This window comes from Rhincodon typus, unplaced genomic scaffold, assembly GCF_021869965.1.
Source record: "Rhincodon typus isolate 14 unplaced genomic scaffold, sRhiTyp1.1 hic_rhity00002748, whole genome shotgun sequence".
NCBI lineage: Eukaryota > Metazoa > Chordata > Chondrichthyes > Orectolobiformes > Rhincodontidae > Rhincodon > Rhincodon typus.
In genome coordinates, this window is record NW_025968386.1 from 1 (window position 1) to 14,422 (window position 14,422).

Here is a 14,422-nt window from a genome sequence, read left to right on the forward strand (position 1 = left end):
TTCAGTCCAGGCAACTTCCTGGTAAATCTCCTCTGCACCCTCTCCTGTGATACAATCACCACAGCAATGCCTTGACCAACCAGAGTCGACTAAGCAACTAGTCAGTATCTGTGTCATATTCAGTATAAACTGTTGTTTATTTCTTGCAACAGTCCTGATGAGTGCGAAAAGAAAAGTTTTAACAGCATGTCCCTCTTTTTCGGCACATATTGAATCCTTACCTTGCAATTCCTCTCCCTGGTTTTCCTCCTTCATTTCTCTTGCTGAAATTCAGCCGGCGATGCATTATTTCACCTTATACATTACATAGATTCATGGGCAGTGAATGTGAGTGCAACATCAAGACTGTTGTCAATTCTAACAGTGTATCTCTGTATCTCAAGAACTCAAGTGACAGCGTACATAATTATAAAAATTAACAGGTTTTCAGTAGCTGACAGTTATCTGATTTAGTAGTGGCAATAGTCTTCAGTTGAAGGTATTTGAGGACTTGTTTTATTACGTAGTCCAAATTTGCATGTAAGGAAGTGTAATTTCATAGAATCCCGACAGTGTGGAAACAGCTCCTCTGGCCCAACAAGTCCACACCAACCCTCCGAGCATCCCACCCAGACCCATCCCCCTGTAACCCACCTAATCTGCACATTCCTGAACACTACGGGCAGTTTAGCATGGCCAATCCACCTAGCCTTCACATCTTTAGACCATGGGAGGAAACACATGCAGACACGGAGAGAATGTGCAAACTCCACACAGACAGTCGCCCAAGGGTGGAATTGAACCCGGGTCCCTCGCCCTGTGAGGCAGCAGCGCTAACTACAGAGCCACCATGCCAACTGTTGTAAAGAAATATTGAATGGCTTAATGAATAGGCAGATGTAGGAAAAGGATTTTATGTAAGTGTGAAAATGTAGGCAAGTTTGAGGTTATCCACTTCAGACCCATAAAGGAAAGAACAGGTTACTTTCTAAATGGTGAAAAGCTAGAAATTGTGGAGGTCCAAAGAGATTTGCGAGTCCGGATCATTGCCTCAACAAAGCTTTCTATCCTGTGTCAGTTCTGTTATAGCTCCTGGTCTGGTTTTGAATTCCCTTACGTCTTGCCTGTACCACTTTGAGGAATTGTTCTGCATTTTATTGCACATTTAGCTTAGAAATTGTTCAAAATATTTTCTTCAAATTTAATTTATATCTTCTTGCCCTAAAATTTGGCTTTATTTAAAATAAAATTCACATATAATCCAAGGCATTTCTTGCATGTCTGAATAAGAATTGTCCTTAACTTGCCCCTTGATGGATTATCATGCTTTTTTCTGAGATCATCTCTTATGTTTGGCACCTAGTTTGTTGCTTCTCTATAGGGCATTCAGTGCTAGTATAATGTCTGTAAAATGATATATAAGTATGAAGAAAGAAGAATGTATCTACATTACTTTGGGATGTTCCAACACATTTCACAGCCAAAAAAAAACACAAAATAAAAAAAATGAAAGAACCGCTGTAAATCAAAAACACAAACAGAAATTGCTGGAAAAGCTCAGCAGATTTGGCAGCATCTGTGGATAGAAATCAGTGTTAACGTTTCTGTTAATGTTCTGAGGAAGGGTCACTCAACCCCAAATGTCACCTCTGATTTCTGTCCATAGATGCTGCCAGATCTGCTGAGATTTTCCAGCAATTTCTGTTTTTGTTGAAGAAACAACACAATTGCATGAGAAGCAAATCAGAGAAGTTTCATTCTGGAATGTGGGGCTATCTTACAAGGATGAACTGGGCCTGTATCTATTGAAGTTTGATCCCAATGGGACTTGACAGGGTGAATGCTGAAAGCATGTTTCCCCTTGAGAGAGAGACAAGAACAAGAGACAGTTTATAAATTGGAAATGAACAGCACACTCTGAGCAGAATATCTGTTAATGTGGAATGAGAAAAAATTAATTAATGAACCTCAGAGTGAAAGCATCCAAAGGTAGCAGTGATCACAGTATCATCGAATTTCGCTTCAACTTGAGAGAGAGAGAGATGGGTGGATATATGATTAGCCTTCCTTAAAAAAAAAAGGGGGGGCTCAGTGGTTAGCACTGCTGCTTCACAGCACCAGGGATCCAGGTTCAATTCCACCCTCGGGCGACTGTCTGTGTGAAGTTTGCACATTCTCCCTGTGTCTGAGTGGGTTTCCTCCCACAGTGCAAAGATGTGGCCATGCTAAATTGCTCATAATGTTCAGGGATGTGTAGATTAGGTGGGTAATAGGGGGATGAGCCTGGGTGGGATGCTCTGAGGGTCAGTGTGGACTTGTTGGACCAAAGGGCCTGTTTCCACACTGTAAGGATTCTGTGATCAACAATGGAGATGAGAAGCATTTTGCTCTTTGTAGAGCACTGAAGTTAGGGTCATTGAATGTTTTTAAGGTGTAGGTGGGTAGATTCTTAACTAACAAGGGAGTCAAAGGATACTAGGCAGGTGGGGGGTTAGCAAGCAAACGGAGTTGAGTCCATAAACAGTTCAGCCATGATTTGATCAAATTGTGGACTAGGCTAAAGGGGCTGAACGACCTCTAAAATTCATATGTTTGTATGTAAGGAGGCCTTTTGGCTTGTTGAGCTCATGCAGGCTTTCTACAACAGGTAGTCCCACTCCCTGCCCTTTCACTATAACCATGCAAATTGTTTTACCTACTCCAAGAACAAATTAAAGAACATTTTCATTGTCTGTGGAAGACCACCTGAAGATTTTCCCGAATTTTTTACCTGGAGTTGTGATCCCGCAGTATCCATCACCAACAAAGTGACTTCTTGAACAATGTCGTGGCAGTATTCTAGAAGGACTAGATCTTCAATGTATGTTTGCCTTGAGTTCTTAAGTCATCAAAATTGGTTTTGATTAAATTTCCTTTCTGCTCAATGAAAATTGAGGTGTGCCCTTTATATTGTGTATTAAAGATATAAGATCTATGATTGAAGTATTCATGCACCATCTCAGTAAACAGTATTCTAATTTATCTCTCTTTTTTAAAATTCAGGAACGTAATATTTTCAACAAAATCTTTGGTGGGTTTCTGATGAGGAAAGCCTTTGAGTTGGCTTGGGCAAATGCATGCCTCTATGGGTAAGAGCCTTGTATTTTGTGTATATTTGAATTGAAAGTATCAGGAGTTCATTACACCTTTTCTTTTACTCTGATGTACTGTAGACTTTAGCAGTTTCTGCCTTCTGTTGTTGATACTATGTTTTTTTTTCAATTTTACTTGCTGTTTCTCCAAAACCCTGCTTTCAAGCATTCATGAGACAATCAAATATGGTCATTGATATGAATTTTTCTAGGATTGTCACATTTGTTTTCATCCATGCATTTAATTGTGGTCCTGTATTGTCCAATAGTCTTTCATAGAACCATAGAGGCCATTTGACCCAACGACTCAGTGCTGATCCTCCAAAGGTAGGTGGCACCCAGACCCAGCCACCTACCCATCTCCGTAACCCTTCATGTACCATGGCTAATCCACCTAGTCTGCACATCCCAAGATAAAGAACAAAGAACAATACAGCACAGGAACAGGCCATTCAGCCCTCCAAGCCTGTGCTGACACATTTTGCCCTTCCATACTAAAACTGCCTTCACTTACAGGATCCGAATCCCTTTATTCCCTTCCTATTCATGTATTTGTCCAGGTGCTTCCTGAATACTGCTATTGTGTCTGCTTACACCACCTCGTCGGCATCGCATTCTAGGCACTCACCACCCCTTTGTGTGAAAAAACTTGCCTCGCGCGTCTCTTTTAAATTCCCCCCAACATCTTGACCCTGCATCTCCTAGTAATTGACCCCTCCACCCTGGGAAAAAGCCTCATACTTTCCACTCTATCCATGCTGTTCACAATCTTATTAACTTCTATCAGGTCGCCCCTCAACCTCCTGCGTTCCAGTGAAAACAAACCTAGTCTATCCAACCTTACTTCATAGCTAAAATTCCCCATACCAGGCAACATCCTGGTAATCCTTTTCTGTACCCTCTCCAAAGCATCCACATCCTTCTGGTAGTGTAGTGATCAGAACTGTACGCAATGTTCCAAGTGTGGCCTAACTAAAGTTCTAGAAAGCTGCAGCATAACCTGCCTAACCTTATACTCAATGCCCCTCCCAATGAAGGCAAGCATGCCACAAACCTTTTTTTGGCACCTTATCTACCTGCGCTGCCACCTTCAGTGATCTGTTGACCTGCACACCCAGATCCCTCTGCATATCAATACTCCTCAGGGTTCAGTCATTCACTGTATAATTTCCACCTGTACTTGACCTTCCACAGTGCATCACTTCACATTCGCCCGGATTAAACTCCATCTGTCATTTTTCTGCCCATGTCTCCAACTGATCTATATCCTGCTTTATCCTCTGACAATCCTCCTCACTATCTGCAACTCCTCCAATCTTTGTATTGTCTGCAAACTTACTAATTAGACCAGCCATGTTTTCCTCCAAATCATTTATGTAGACCACAAACAGCACAGGTTCCAACACTAATCCCTGTGAAATACCACTAGTCACAGCCCTCCATTCTGAAAAGTATCCTTCCACTGCTACCTTCTGTCTCCTATGACTAAACCATCACTGTATCCGTCTTGCCAGCTCACCCTGATACCATGTGACTTCACCTTTTGTATCAGTCTGCCATGAGGGACCTTGTCAAAGGCTTTATTGAAGTCCGTGTAGACAACATCAGCTGCTTTTCCCTCATCAATCATCTTTGCCACCTCCTCAAAAAATTTGATCAAGTTAATGAAGCACTACCTCCTCCACATCAAATCATGCTGTCAATCGCTAATATGTCCATTTGCTTCTAAATGCATATAGATTTTGTTTCTAAGAATCTTTTTCAATAATTTCCCTACCCGCAACGTGAGGCTCACAGGCCTGTAAATTCCTAGATTATCCCTGCTGCCCTTCTTAAATAATGAGATAATGTAGGCTATTTTCTAGTCCTCTGGGACCTCACCTGTGGCCAAAGAGGATACAAAGATGTCTGAAAATGCTGCAGCAATTTGTTCTCTTGTCTCCCTCAATATTCTGGGATAGATCCCATCAGGACCCAGGGACTTAACTGCCTTAATACTTTTTAAAGATGCACAACACCTCTTCCTTTTTAATAGCAACTTGGCTTAGAAGTTTGACACTCCCTTCCCCAAGATCATCCTCCATCAATTCCTTCTCTTTGGTGAATACCGACACAAAGTATTCATGTAGGACCTCACTTACCTCTTCTGGCTCCATACATAGATGCCCTCCTTTGTCCTTGTGTGACAATGCTGTCACTTTAAAAAGATTATTTTGTCCTGGTTTTTTTTTTTGAAGAGCGGTTGTAAAGGCAGAGGTGCTGAAGTGGCTCGGGAATCAGCCTAAGTCAATAATGTAAGAGGCCTTTAGGGTTTTTTTTTAAAAACAGTCGTACAATGGAAGGGGAGCAGTCAGTTTTCACAGTTCAAGCTTTCTAATTTTTTTTAAGCTGTAGTAGAAGGGGTGCAAGCTTCAGTAAATGATTCCTTACTGACCTTCTCTGAAATCTGTCTTGTTCCCTCCTGGATTGGAATGCTGCCTGTAAGAATCTCTGTTTGAATTTACCTTTTTGCCAAGGGGTGTGTTTATGGGATGTTACTATATTGGAACAGTTAATTAGTAAAGTTACTGTATCTGGTATTTGGTTAAGTTTTCCAATAGTTAAGTTATTCTAAATTCCTCTTTCTTTTGTTTGTATTTTAACTTTAGTGTTTAAATAAATTGTGTTTTGCTTAACGTTGAGTGGTTTGACCAGTTGCCTCACATTTGGAACAGCCACTTCACATTTACCTTTAAAATAAGAAAATGTTAGGGCCTAGGTACCTTAAGATATTTTGAGGAGGTCTGGTCTGGTCCGTAACACATGAGTGGGCCAACCCTTTCCCTGGCTATCCTCTTGGTTTATATATATGTATAAAAAGCCTTGGGATTCTCCTTAATCTGGTTTGCTAATGATTTTTCATGACCCATTTTAGCCCTTCTAATTCCTTGTTTAAATTCTTTCCTACTTTGCTTATATACTTCAAGGGCTTCAACAGTTCCCATTCTCCTAGATCTTACGTATGCTTCCTTTTTCTTTTTGACCAAGGTCATTGATGAAGGGTCCTGACCTGAAACGTTAATTTTCCTGCTCCTCTGATGCTGCCTGACCTGTCGTGTTCCTCCGGCTCTACACTGTATCGGCTCATTAACATCCCTGGTCACCTAACTTGCCACACCTATCCTTCATTCTCACACAAATGTACCGCTCCTGAACTCTCAGCAACTACCATTTGAAATATTCCCACATGTCCGATGTGGATTTACCTTCAATCAGCCACCTCCAATCAACCTCCAATTCCGGCCTAATATTGTTGCAGTTTGCCTTTTCCCCAATTTAACACCTTCACCCGAGGTAGACACTACAGACAATTTAGCATGGCCAATCCACCTAGCCTGTACATCTTTGGACTGGGACGAATCTGGAGCATCCGGCAGAAACACGCAGACATGGCAACAATGTGCAAACTCCACACAGTTAGTCACCCAAGGCTGGAATCAAACCCAGGTCCCTGGTGCTTTGAGGCAGTAGTACCAAGCACCAAGCCACCATACCTCCCAAAAAAAGTCTTTATGCACACACTTCACACCTTGGGTTATATAAGCCCACAAACACATGAGCAAACGTACAATGCTACGTGAGAAAGGGCTGTCTACTGGTGTCAGGATAACTAAAGCAGCCTTCTCGATGGCTGATGTTTCAGAGTGCTACTTCAGTGGCATCACAGATGTATTTCTCCAAGAGCAGGTTCAGAGTGATCTTGTTCAAGACATTGGGATAGTTTTTGTCCTTGACGACAGATAACATGTGGCAGTGGAGAAGCTAGGGCTAGGGAAAGTGGGGTTAATATTGTCTTTTCCTGAATTAATGAATGCATCATTGCTAATGTCCTGCATTTCCAACTGGCACCATTTGCAAATTTTTGTTTGTTTTCAGGAATTCGCGGCCTCATGCAATCGCTGTCGATGACATCTTGTTTCAGAAACCAGTTGAGATTGGCTCCCTGCTGTACCTTTCATCACAGGTAATGTCAGTGCTTCCAATAATGAGGTGTCAGTGTTTGTCTAATCTAGTTATACACTCCATTTCATTTGATACAGTCAGAAAAACCCTCTGGTGGGTTCTAGTCCATCTCATTAGGTGCCTGTCCTCCCATATCAATGTACTTTCTAGCCATCTGCCAATTTGATATACTTTCCAGAACTGAACCCTGGATCTACTCAGCAGTGAGCAATTAAACCTAGCCAAATAACTGTCAAAGACTAGATTTGATTAACTGTTATACTTTCTTGCCTTAATTGGAAAGGTAAACTTAAACACCTTAACTGTTGTGTTATGTCTCAACCTACATTCTCTGTAATTTTCTTATCTTCTGCATGGATCTCCGAGATTAGTGTGCAGCAGCAACTTCCAAAATCTGAAGTCAATGCAGGGCATGATGTCAGCACAGCTTAGAGAAATTGCTGGTCTCAGTTAGGTTGCACCATACCTTTAAGCGACATGCTCAAGAAGTGATCAGAGTATGTGACCTACGGGTGGAAAGGACTCATCTTACTGAGTTTTCTCTCTTACTGCGTGACATGCCAAGGTAATGTGGCACAGTTTTCATCCAAATTGCTTAACTTGTGCCCAGATACACAACTGTCTTTATTGTAATGTGTATATTTAAAGAGTTGCGAGGTCATGTTGCGGCTGTACAGAACATTGGTTAGGCTACTTTTGGAATACTGCATTCAGTTCTGGTCTCCCTGCTATAGGAAAGATGCTGTGAAACTTGGAGAGGGTTCAGAAAAGATTTACAAGAATGTTGCCAGGGTTGGAGGGTTTGAGCTATAGAGAGAGGCTGAATAGGCAGGGACTATTTTCCCAAAGTGCGGATTGATAAAGTCATCCCCTCAGTATCCATTTCGTAATAGAACAATTTTCTCAAATTAGATCCAATCGGCCCTTTCTGTAATGAAACGTGCTTGCTTGTCAGTTTGTTAACCTTTACAATTTTGCTGAGATCTTGTAATTGCCTATTAGAGCAATCTTAAAAAATATTTATTAACCAAAAAGGGTGTTAAAGCCTATTAAAGCCAACTGTTTTGTTGCTCTCTAATAATGTCATTTCCTCGCTCCATAGGTTTGTTATACTGAAGACAAGTACATCCAGGTCAGAGTGCACAGTGAAGTTGTAGACCCGCTCACACAAGAGCACAGCACCACCAATATCTTCCATTTCACCTTTGGTTGTGAGACACAAGTGAAGCAGGTCATCCCTAAGACTTACGGAGGTAATATATTTCTGACCCAGTGTCTGGTTTCAAAACAACTTTGTTCACGTTGGTTGCAATATATGTAGCTGAGAGATCATATTCTTGTAATTTTGAACAATTAGAGGCAGTTGCTAAATGAGGTTTCCTGTTAATTAAGTTGGTTACTTAGCTTTTTAGTTTTACTACTCACTCTGTATAATTGCATTGGCATCAATATATCCTCTCTAAGTGAAGAGAGCTTAAGGATCTAATCTGCTGCATTTGCATCAATCCAATATTGACAGAAAATGCAAGTAGTACTACACACGGAATTAAATTGTTGGTTTTCTGCGTTCGGGCGAGAAAGCTTAACTCGGGTGTAATGAATAAATTAGTCTCCTTCACACATGAAACGGTGTAGGAGGACTTCATGGTCATTATGTACTCATGTATTTTTCTGGATGAAATAAGAAAAACCATATTTATTCCCCATCCCTAAATTTGTAGTTGCTCAAACACTTCAGATTCAACAGTGTGGCTGCAAGTTGTATGATCTCTGAGTTGGATCTGTGGGCCTGAGTGCACCACGAATGCTTACAGAACAGGAAACTGGATGTCCTGAATTCTACCACTACTACTAGGCAGTAAGGCAGAGATAGATGATGGGCTTTCTGGGGAAACCAAAGTCCAAGCAAGGTACCTGCAGCTCAGTGCAAAATCTACCCTTCAACTAATCAGCTCCACATCCTCAAAAACAAAGAGCACACCAAAGGTTGTCCTAGCGTGTCTGAACTTAAACCAACACAATGCAGGACGATGTTCTCATTAAACTGCAGGATTTCTTGGTCTGGAATGAGAAAGGCAACACATATATACAGTACAGGATACAGACTTCAGGAATGCCTCCATACTGATTCAATGCTTGCAGTTTTAATGAACACAGCCTAGGAGTTTCCTTACAGACATCTCCACGTTGTTACCATGCACACCAGATTGTTCAGCCAAGGGCAGCACTGGTTACCAAACCCATCAACTGCATTCAGAACGCTGCGCTGATTAGAAAAGGAAGACGTGGTGAGATTATTCACAAATTACTAAAGGCTGATCTTAAGAGTTGTCATCCTGAAATTAACAGAATAGTTCCCCCAGCTGTAACTTCTCTGTTTTTAAAAAAATGTGCTACTGGAGATTGTCAGCATCTGTGATTACAAATATATACATCAGTTTGATCTTCTGGTTTCTACTTACAGAATCTATGCTTTACTTGGATGGAAAACGACACTTTAAAGCACGAGTCATCAAAAACTGAAGTCTGGCAAACCAGCCTCTGTCCAAATAGACAGTCTGAATATTAATAATATCAGTCTAAAATGCAGGATTAAAGATATGTATTTGTTTTTGCATATTAGGTCATTTTTTTGTTTAAAAACTGCTTTTATACTTTTCTAACTATATTTAAATATCTTGCAGTTGCTTCACTAATTTTAATAGTATGCCATTGCTTAAGAAGTTTGCGGTATACAGTACAGGAGAAACATGTATTTAACTGCTAAGCTACATAACAAATTGCCATTATAGTGTCGCTGAAACGTAGAACTGACCATTGGTGATTACAGTGCACAAGAACTAGTGTGAGATTCATTTTCTATTTTAACACGCATTAACCATAAGCAGACAGCGGACCACAGTAAAAACACATGCACCTTTATCAGCTACAGTAATGCTTCAGTCCTTTTAGTTCCATAGCTGTGTTTATTCATCTAGGGTGCAATTGGCTGAGACAGCCAGCACTAGATATGAAGAGGAGCTTTCCCACATGTGGTATCTCTACTGGGTAGAAAGGAAACCACATTAAATAGTACACTAATATCATTTAAATACCTGTTAAATGTACACCGGCAAAATGTCAAGATGTTGCTTTTTTTTTTAATTTTAAAATCAAAGCATGTACCAGATATGTTACAAGTATTTTGCTTTCTGTTTACCCAAAGCGCATTGAAAGTGAACCATGTTTACAGGGGTTTCTTTGCTCTTTCATATATACATCCAAATATATTTGCGCTATATACTTGATTTGCTACCAAGCTTACACAGTGCTGTTATGCGCGGGGGGCAGGTTTCCTTGCACAGGTATACGGTTTATATCCACTTATATTTGTATGGTGTCACAGAACCTTTTTTTTTAAAAGGAATGGGTCATCTCCATATCCATGCTGTGGGATATTCAAGGTTATGCGTTTTAATGATTTGAAACAACTGCCTATAATGCCTTCATGAAAAATACCAAAATATTGTGTTTTTGATTGTGACATTCAGCTAAAGAGGATCACTGTAAACATATTTGGGGTGGATAATTCAGGCATATGTTCATTTTAATAGTACAGACACATGCAGTGAAAGGTTTTCATAGCCTACTAATTGCCTTACAAAGCTGTACTTTCCATGAATAGTTGCTCCTGAATGACTTAGTGGAAGCTTTCATGATTCTGTCAGTTTTCACAAATTATCTTCCTGAATAGATGAGTAGATATTTATCTGAAAAAAGAAAGATGGACTTTTTTTTCAATCTCTGGAAATCTGGATTAGAATCTAATTGGATGGATTAAATAAAAGCTACAAGGGTCTGCCACTAAAAACATTTTGGGCTCTTTGAACTTAATGATTGCAGAACACGAAACTGACATTTCAAATTGAAACATCTGGAGTCACTACCAGTACAGTAGAAAATGTTCTTTTAAGGTCAGACAGCAATGAAGTGTGCACTGCCTCTGGAAAAGCACCTTATTTTAGAGCCGTCAACAGGATTACGTTTTCTATATCTTGTTCTGTGAACAGACGAGCAAGTGTGAATTATTCTGTTGTATTTTCACAGTTCTACATGCCATATTAAGACACAAAAACATGACTGATTGATGTATGTCTTATCAGAGGCATGTTTTAGTTTTCTTTAATAGTAAAGCTGGAAAGACTGTAATAGTTTCTGAATAATGCCAGACAAGGGATGATGATTTATCAGTTGTGCATGGAGGTTGAATGAATAAAGGTGTTTTTTTTTAAATCATGGAGAAGTGATGTGTATAAAGTCTGATTTGAGTAATTTGTTGCATTGCAGGTTTTAAAAATATCTTTTTATCTTTTATTTTACTTTGAAATTACATGAGATTAATAAATAGTTATTTGATAATGCAGCATAATTACAGGGGTGGCCCCATGTCACACAGCATAAGCTCTCAAACTGCAATAATACATCCACATTGGGATTTCTTATTCCAACTAACAATTTGAGCATTCACTGTGACTTGATAACTTCTCACTGAACTGTGCTTGCAGACGTCACCGGTACAAGATTGGACATTGCAAGTTAGGGGTGTGCTACAGGGATCAGTGCTGGGACCACAATTATCTACCATTTATAGTAATGATTTGGATGAGGAAAATGAATGCAATGTTGCCAAGTTTGTGGATGACACAAAAAGCCTGCAGAAGAAGTGTGTCGGGGAAGAGTCTCAAAATCAGTAATTTTTGAAAAACATCGGTGCTTAAAACTATCTAGTGCAAGAAAAATACATTTGTAGTAAATAGTACAAAACCAAGATTAACCTATGGCAGGGCAGTTTGGACAAGCAGAATGCCCATCCTATGATGTGGGGAGTCATGGACACTTCACAAGGCCCATATAAGCACACGTCCAAGAAGTGCCACCAGCTGGACAAACTCAAGCAATAGGTTTCAGAGCTTGAATCACTTTGGTGCATCCATGAGGCACAGAACTGTAGATAGAACATTCAGAAAGATGGTCACACTGTAGGGTAGGGGTAGAAAGGCAGCTGGGGAATGGTTGACCACCAGGCAGATTTGGGTACTGATGAAGATGAGAGTTCTTTCGAGGAATGCATCAAGAGCCAAGCCTGTGGCAATACATGTGGCCCAGTTATAGAGGGAATGAAGATGAGTAGAACACCAATTGGGGATTAATTAATTAGGATAACAAACAAGTGTCTTTGTGATGACAAAGATGACTCCAGCATGGTATGTTGACCCCTGGTGCTAGGGTTAAACAGGTTACAGGACAGTCCTCAGGGTATTATGATCCCAACTAAAGGCCACTACTGGGAAAGTCAGACTCTTGCATAAAACTCAGGCAGCTCCGTGGCACAGCGATTAGCACTGCTGCCTCACAGCACTAGAGACAGAGGTTCAATTCCAGCCCTACATGACTGTGTGGAGTTTGCATCTTCTCCCATGTCTGTGCAGGTTTCATCAAGTGCTCCAGTTTCCTCCCACAGTCCAAAGATCTGCAGGTTAGGCGTATTGGTCTGGTAAATTGCCTGTAGTGTCCAGGATGTACAGGCTAGGTAGATTAGCCATGGTAAATGCAGGGTTAATGGGATGGGGTAGGGAGCTGAATCTGGGTGAGACGCTGTTTGGAGGGTAGGTGCAGACTTAATGGGCCCAATAGCCTCTCCACACTAGGCATTCTATAGCTAAAATAAAAAAAAAAAATCTATCAAGTCAATGTAGCAGTTAGCCACTTAAACAGTCACAACAGGCTGCAGAGTATCTTTGACAAGTTCATTACACAAAGACAAAAACAAAACAAGTTGGATATAGAAGACCATTCAAAATAAAAAGAATCTTTCCAAATCAAATCTCTAAGTTCTGATTCTTCCCCATTTTTGTGAAATGTAGAGTTTTCCTACATTGAATACTTGCAAAATTGAGGACTTTAGTTTTCTCAGCTTTTAATAACCTCCAGATTTCTAACTAAATGTTCCTAATTTGGAGATTTTACAAACTAAACATTTCCAGAACTGCTATTGACTCCAGTCAAGTCTCTTCTGCACTGCCCTAAAAACCTTAAATATCTGGATTTTCTACAATAAAATCGATCCCTGATTATTCTAAGTGGAAACCTAGGACATGTTTATCTACCTGTCGTAACCCACCATGGTATAAATAGTTTTTCACTACTGCTCTAGAAATTCACAGGCACCACTCTGACGTACTGATTAGACCGCTGTTCCAGAAGAACTGTGAGATCTAAAAAGAAAATCCTTCACAAACCAACATTCAAATGCCAGTGTTTTGAAACCAAAATTCTAAAAATATTTACATAAATCTCACACTGATCATCACAGGGAGAGGGTGAACAGCCAGATATTGCGGTCCATGTTGGTACCAATGATACAGGTAGGAAAGGGGATATGGTCCTGCAGTCAGAATTTAAGGGGCTTGTGGAAAATTAGCAAGCAGGAGCTGAACAGTACTAATCTCCAGATTACTCTCAATGCCATAAAATAATACAGAAACAGAAAGATGAATGTGTGGCTGGAAACATGGTTTAGGAGGGAGATCTTTAGATTCCTGGAACACTGCGAATAACTCCAGTGGAAATGGGACCTGTACAAGCCGCATGGGTTGTATTCGAATAGAGGGAGGACTGATATCTCTGAGGCAATTTGTTACTACTACTGGGATGGGGTGGAAGGGAGCTTTAAATTTACTTGGCAGGGGAGAGGGAAACAGACCAAATCAGACAGTAATATTAGGATGCACTAAAACTGGGATTGGAATGGCAAATTAACACGTGGAGGTGCAGCAAAGAAGAAAGTAGATTGAGATCAGGGTCACACTACATGAATGCAATGAGTACAGTTAATAAGATTGATGGGTTACAAGTCCAGATTCCAGTATGGAATTATGATGTTGTTCCTGTCAATTAGTGAATTGTTGCAGTGCATCTTGTACACACTGCTGCTATTGAGTGTATGGAGTCGACATTTGTGGATGTGGTGCCAATCAAGTGAGCTGCTTTGTCTTGAATAGTATCAAGCTTGTGTTTTTGGAGCTGCACCCATCCGGGGAATTGGGGAGTATTCCAGACTCCTGACTTGTGCCTTGTAGATGGTGGTCAAGCTTAAGAGAGTCAGGCGAGGAGTTACTCACCACAGGATTCCTAGCCTCTGACTTACTAGTCTCGAGTTGCTGGATTTGTTTGAAAGCTATCCAATTTGGCGCAATGACAGTGCCAGACTACACGATGGAAGGTATCATCGATGTGAAGATGGGACATCATCGATGTGAAGATGGGACATC

General features: G+C 40.5%; 1 protein-coding gene across 1 annotated transcript; it reads left to right on the forward strand.

Annotated features, from left to right (window-relative positions):
* Nucleotides 1-2,975: 2,975 nt before the first annotated feature.
* Nucleotides 2,976-11,394, forward strand: LOC125481601 (acyl-coenzyme A thioesterase 9, mitochondrial-like). The gene is made up of 4 exons (XM_048593381.1): nt 2,976-3,107; nt 7,026-7,113; nt 8,215-8,365; nt 9,577-11,394. The coding sequence occupies exons 1-4, from the start codon at nt 3,061-3,063 to the stop codon at nt 9,633-9,635; spliced, it is 345 nt and encodes a 114-aa protein (XP_048449338.1). The 5' UTR covers nt 2,976-3,060; the 3' UTR covers nt 9,636-11,394.
* The last annotated feature ends 3,028 nt before the right edge of the window (nt 11,395-14,422 follow it).

Bases quoted from the DNA above. Each gene is read 5' to 3' on its own strand.
- LOC125481601 (XM_048593381.1), top strand. From the start codon at position 3,061: ATGAGGAAAGCCTTTGAGTTGGCTTGGGCAAATGCATGCCTCTATGG. The intron at 7,114-8,214 runs GTAATGTCAGTG...CTCGCTCCATAG, and splicing joins TGCTGTACCTTTCATCACAG to GTTTGTTATACTGAAGACAA. The intron at 8,366-9,576 runs GTAATATATTTC...TTCTACTTACAG, and splicing joins CATCCCTAAGACTTACGGAG to AATCTATGCTTTACTTGGAT.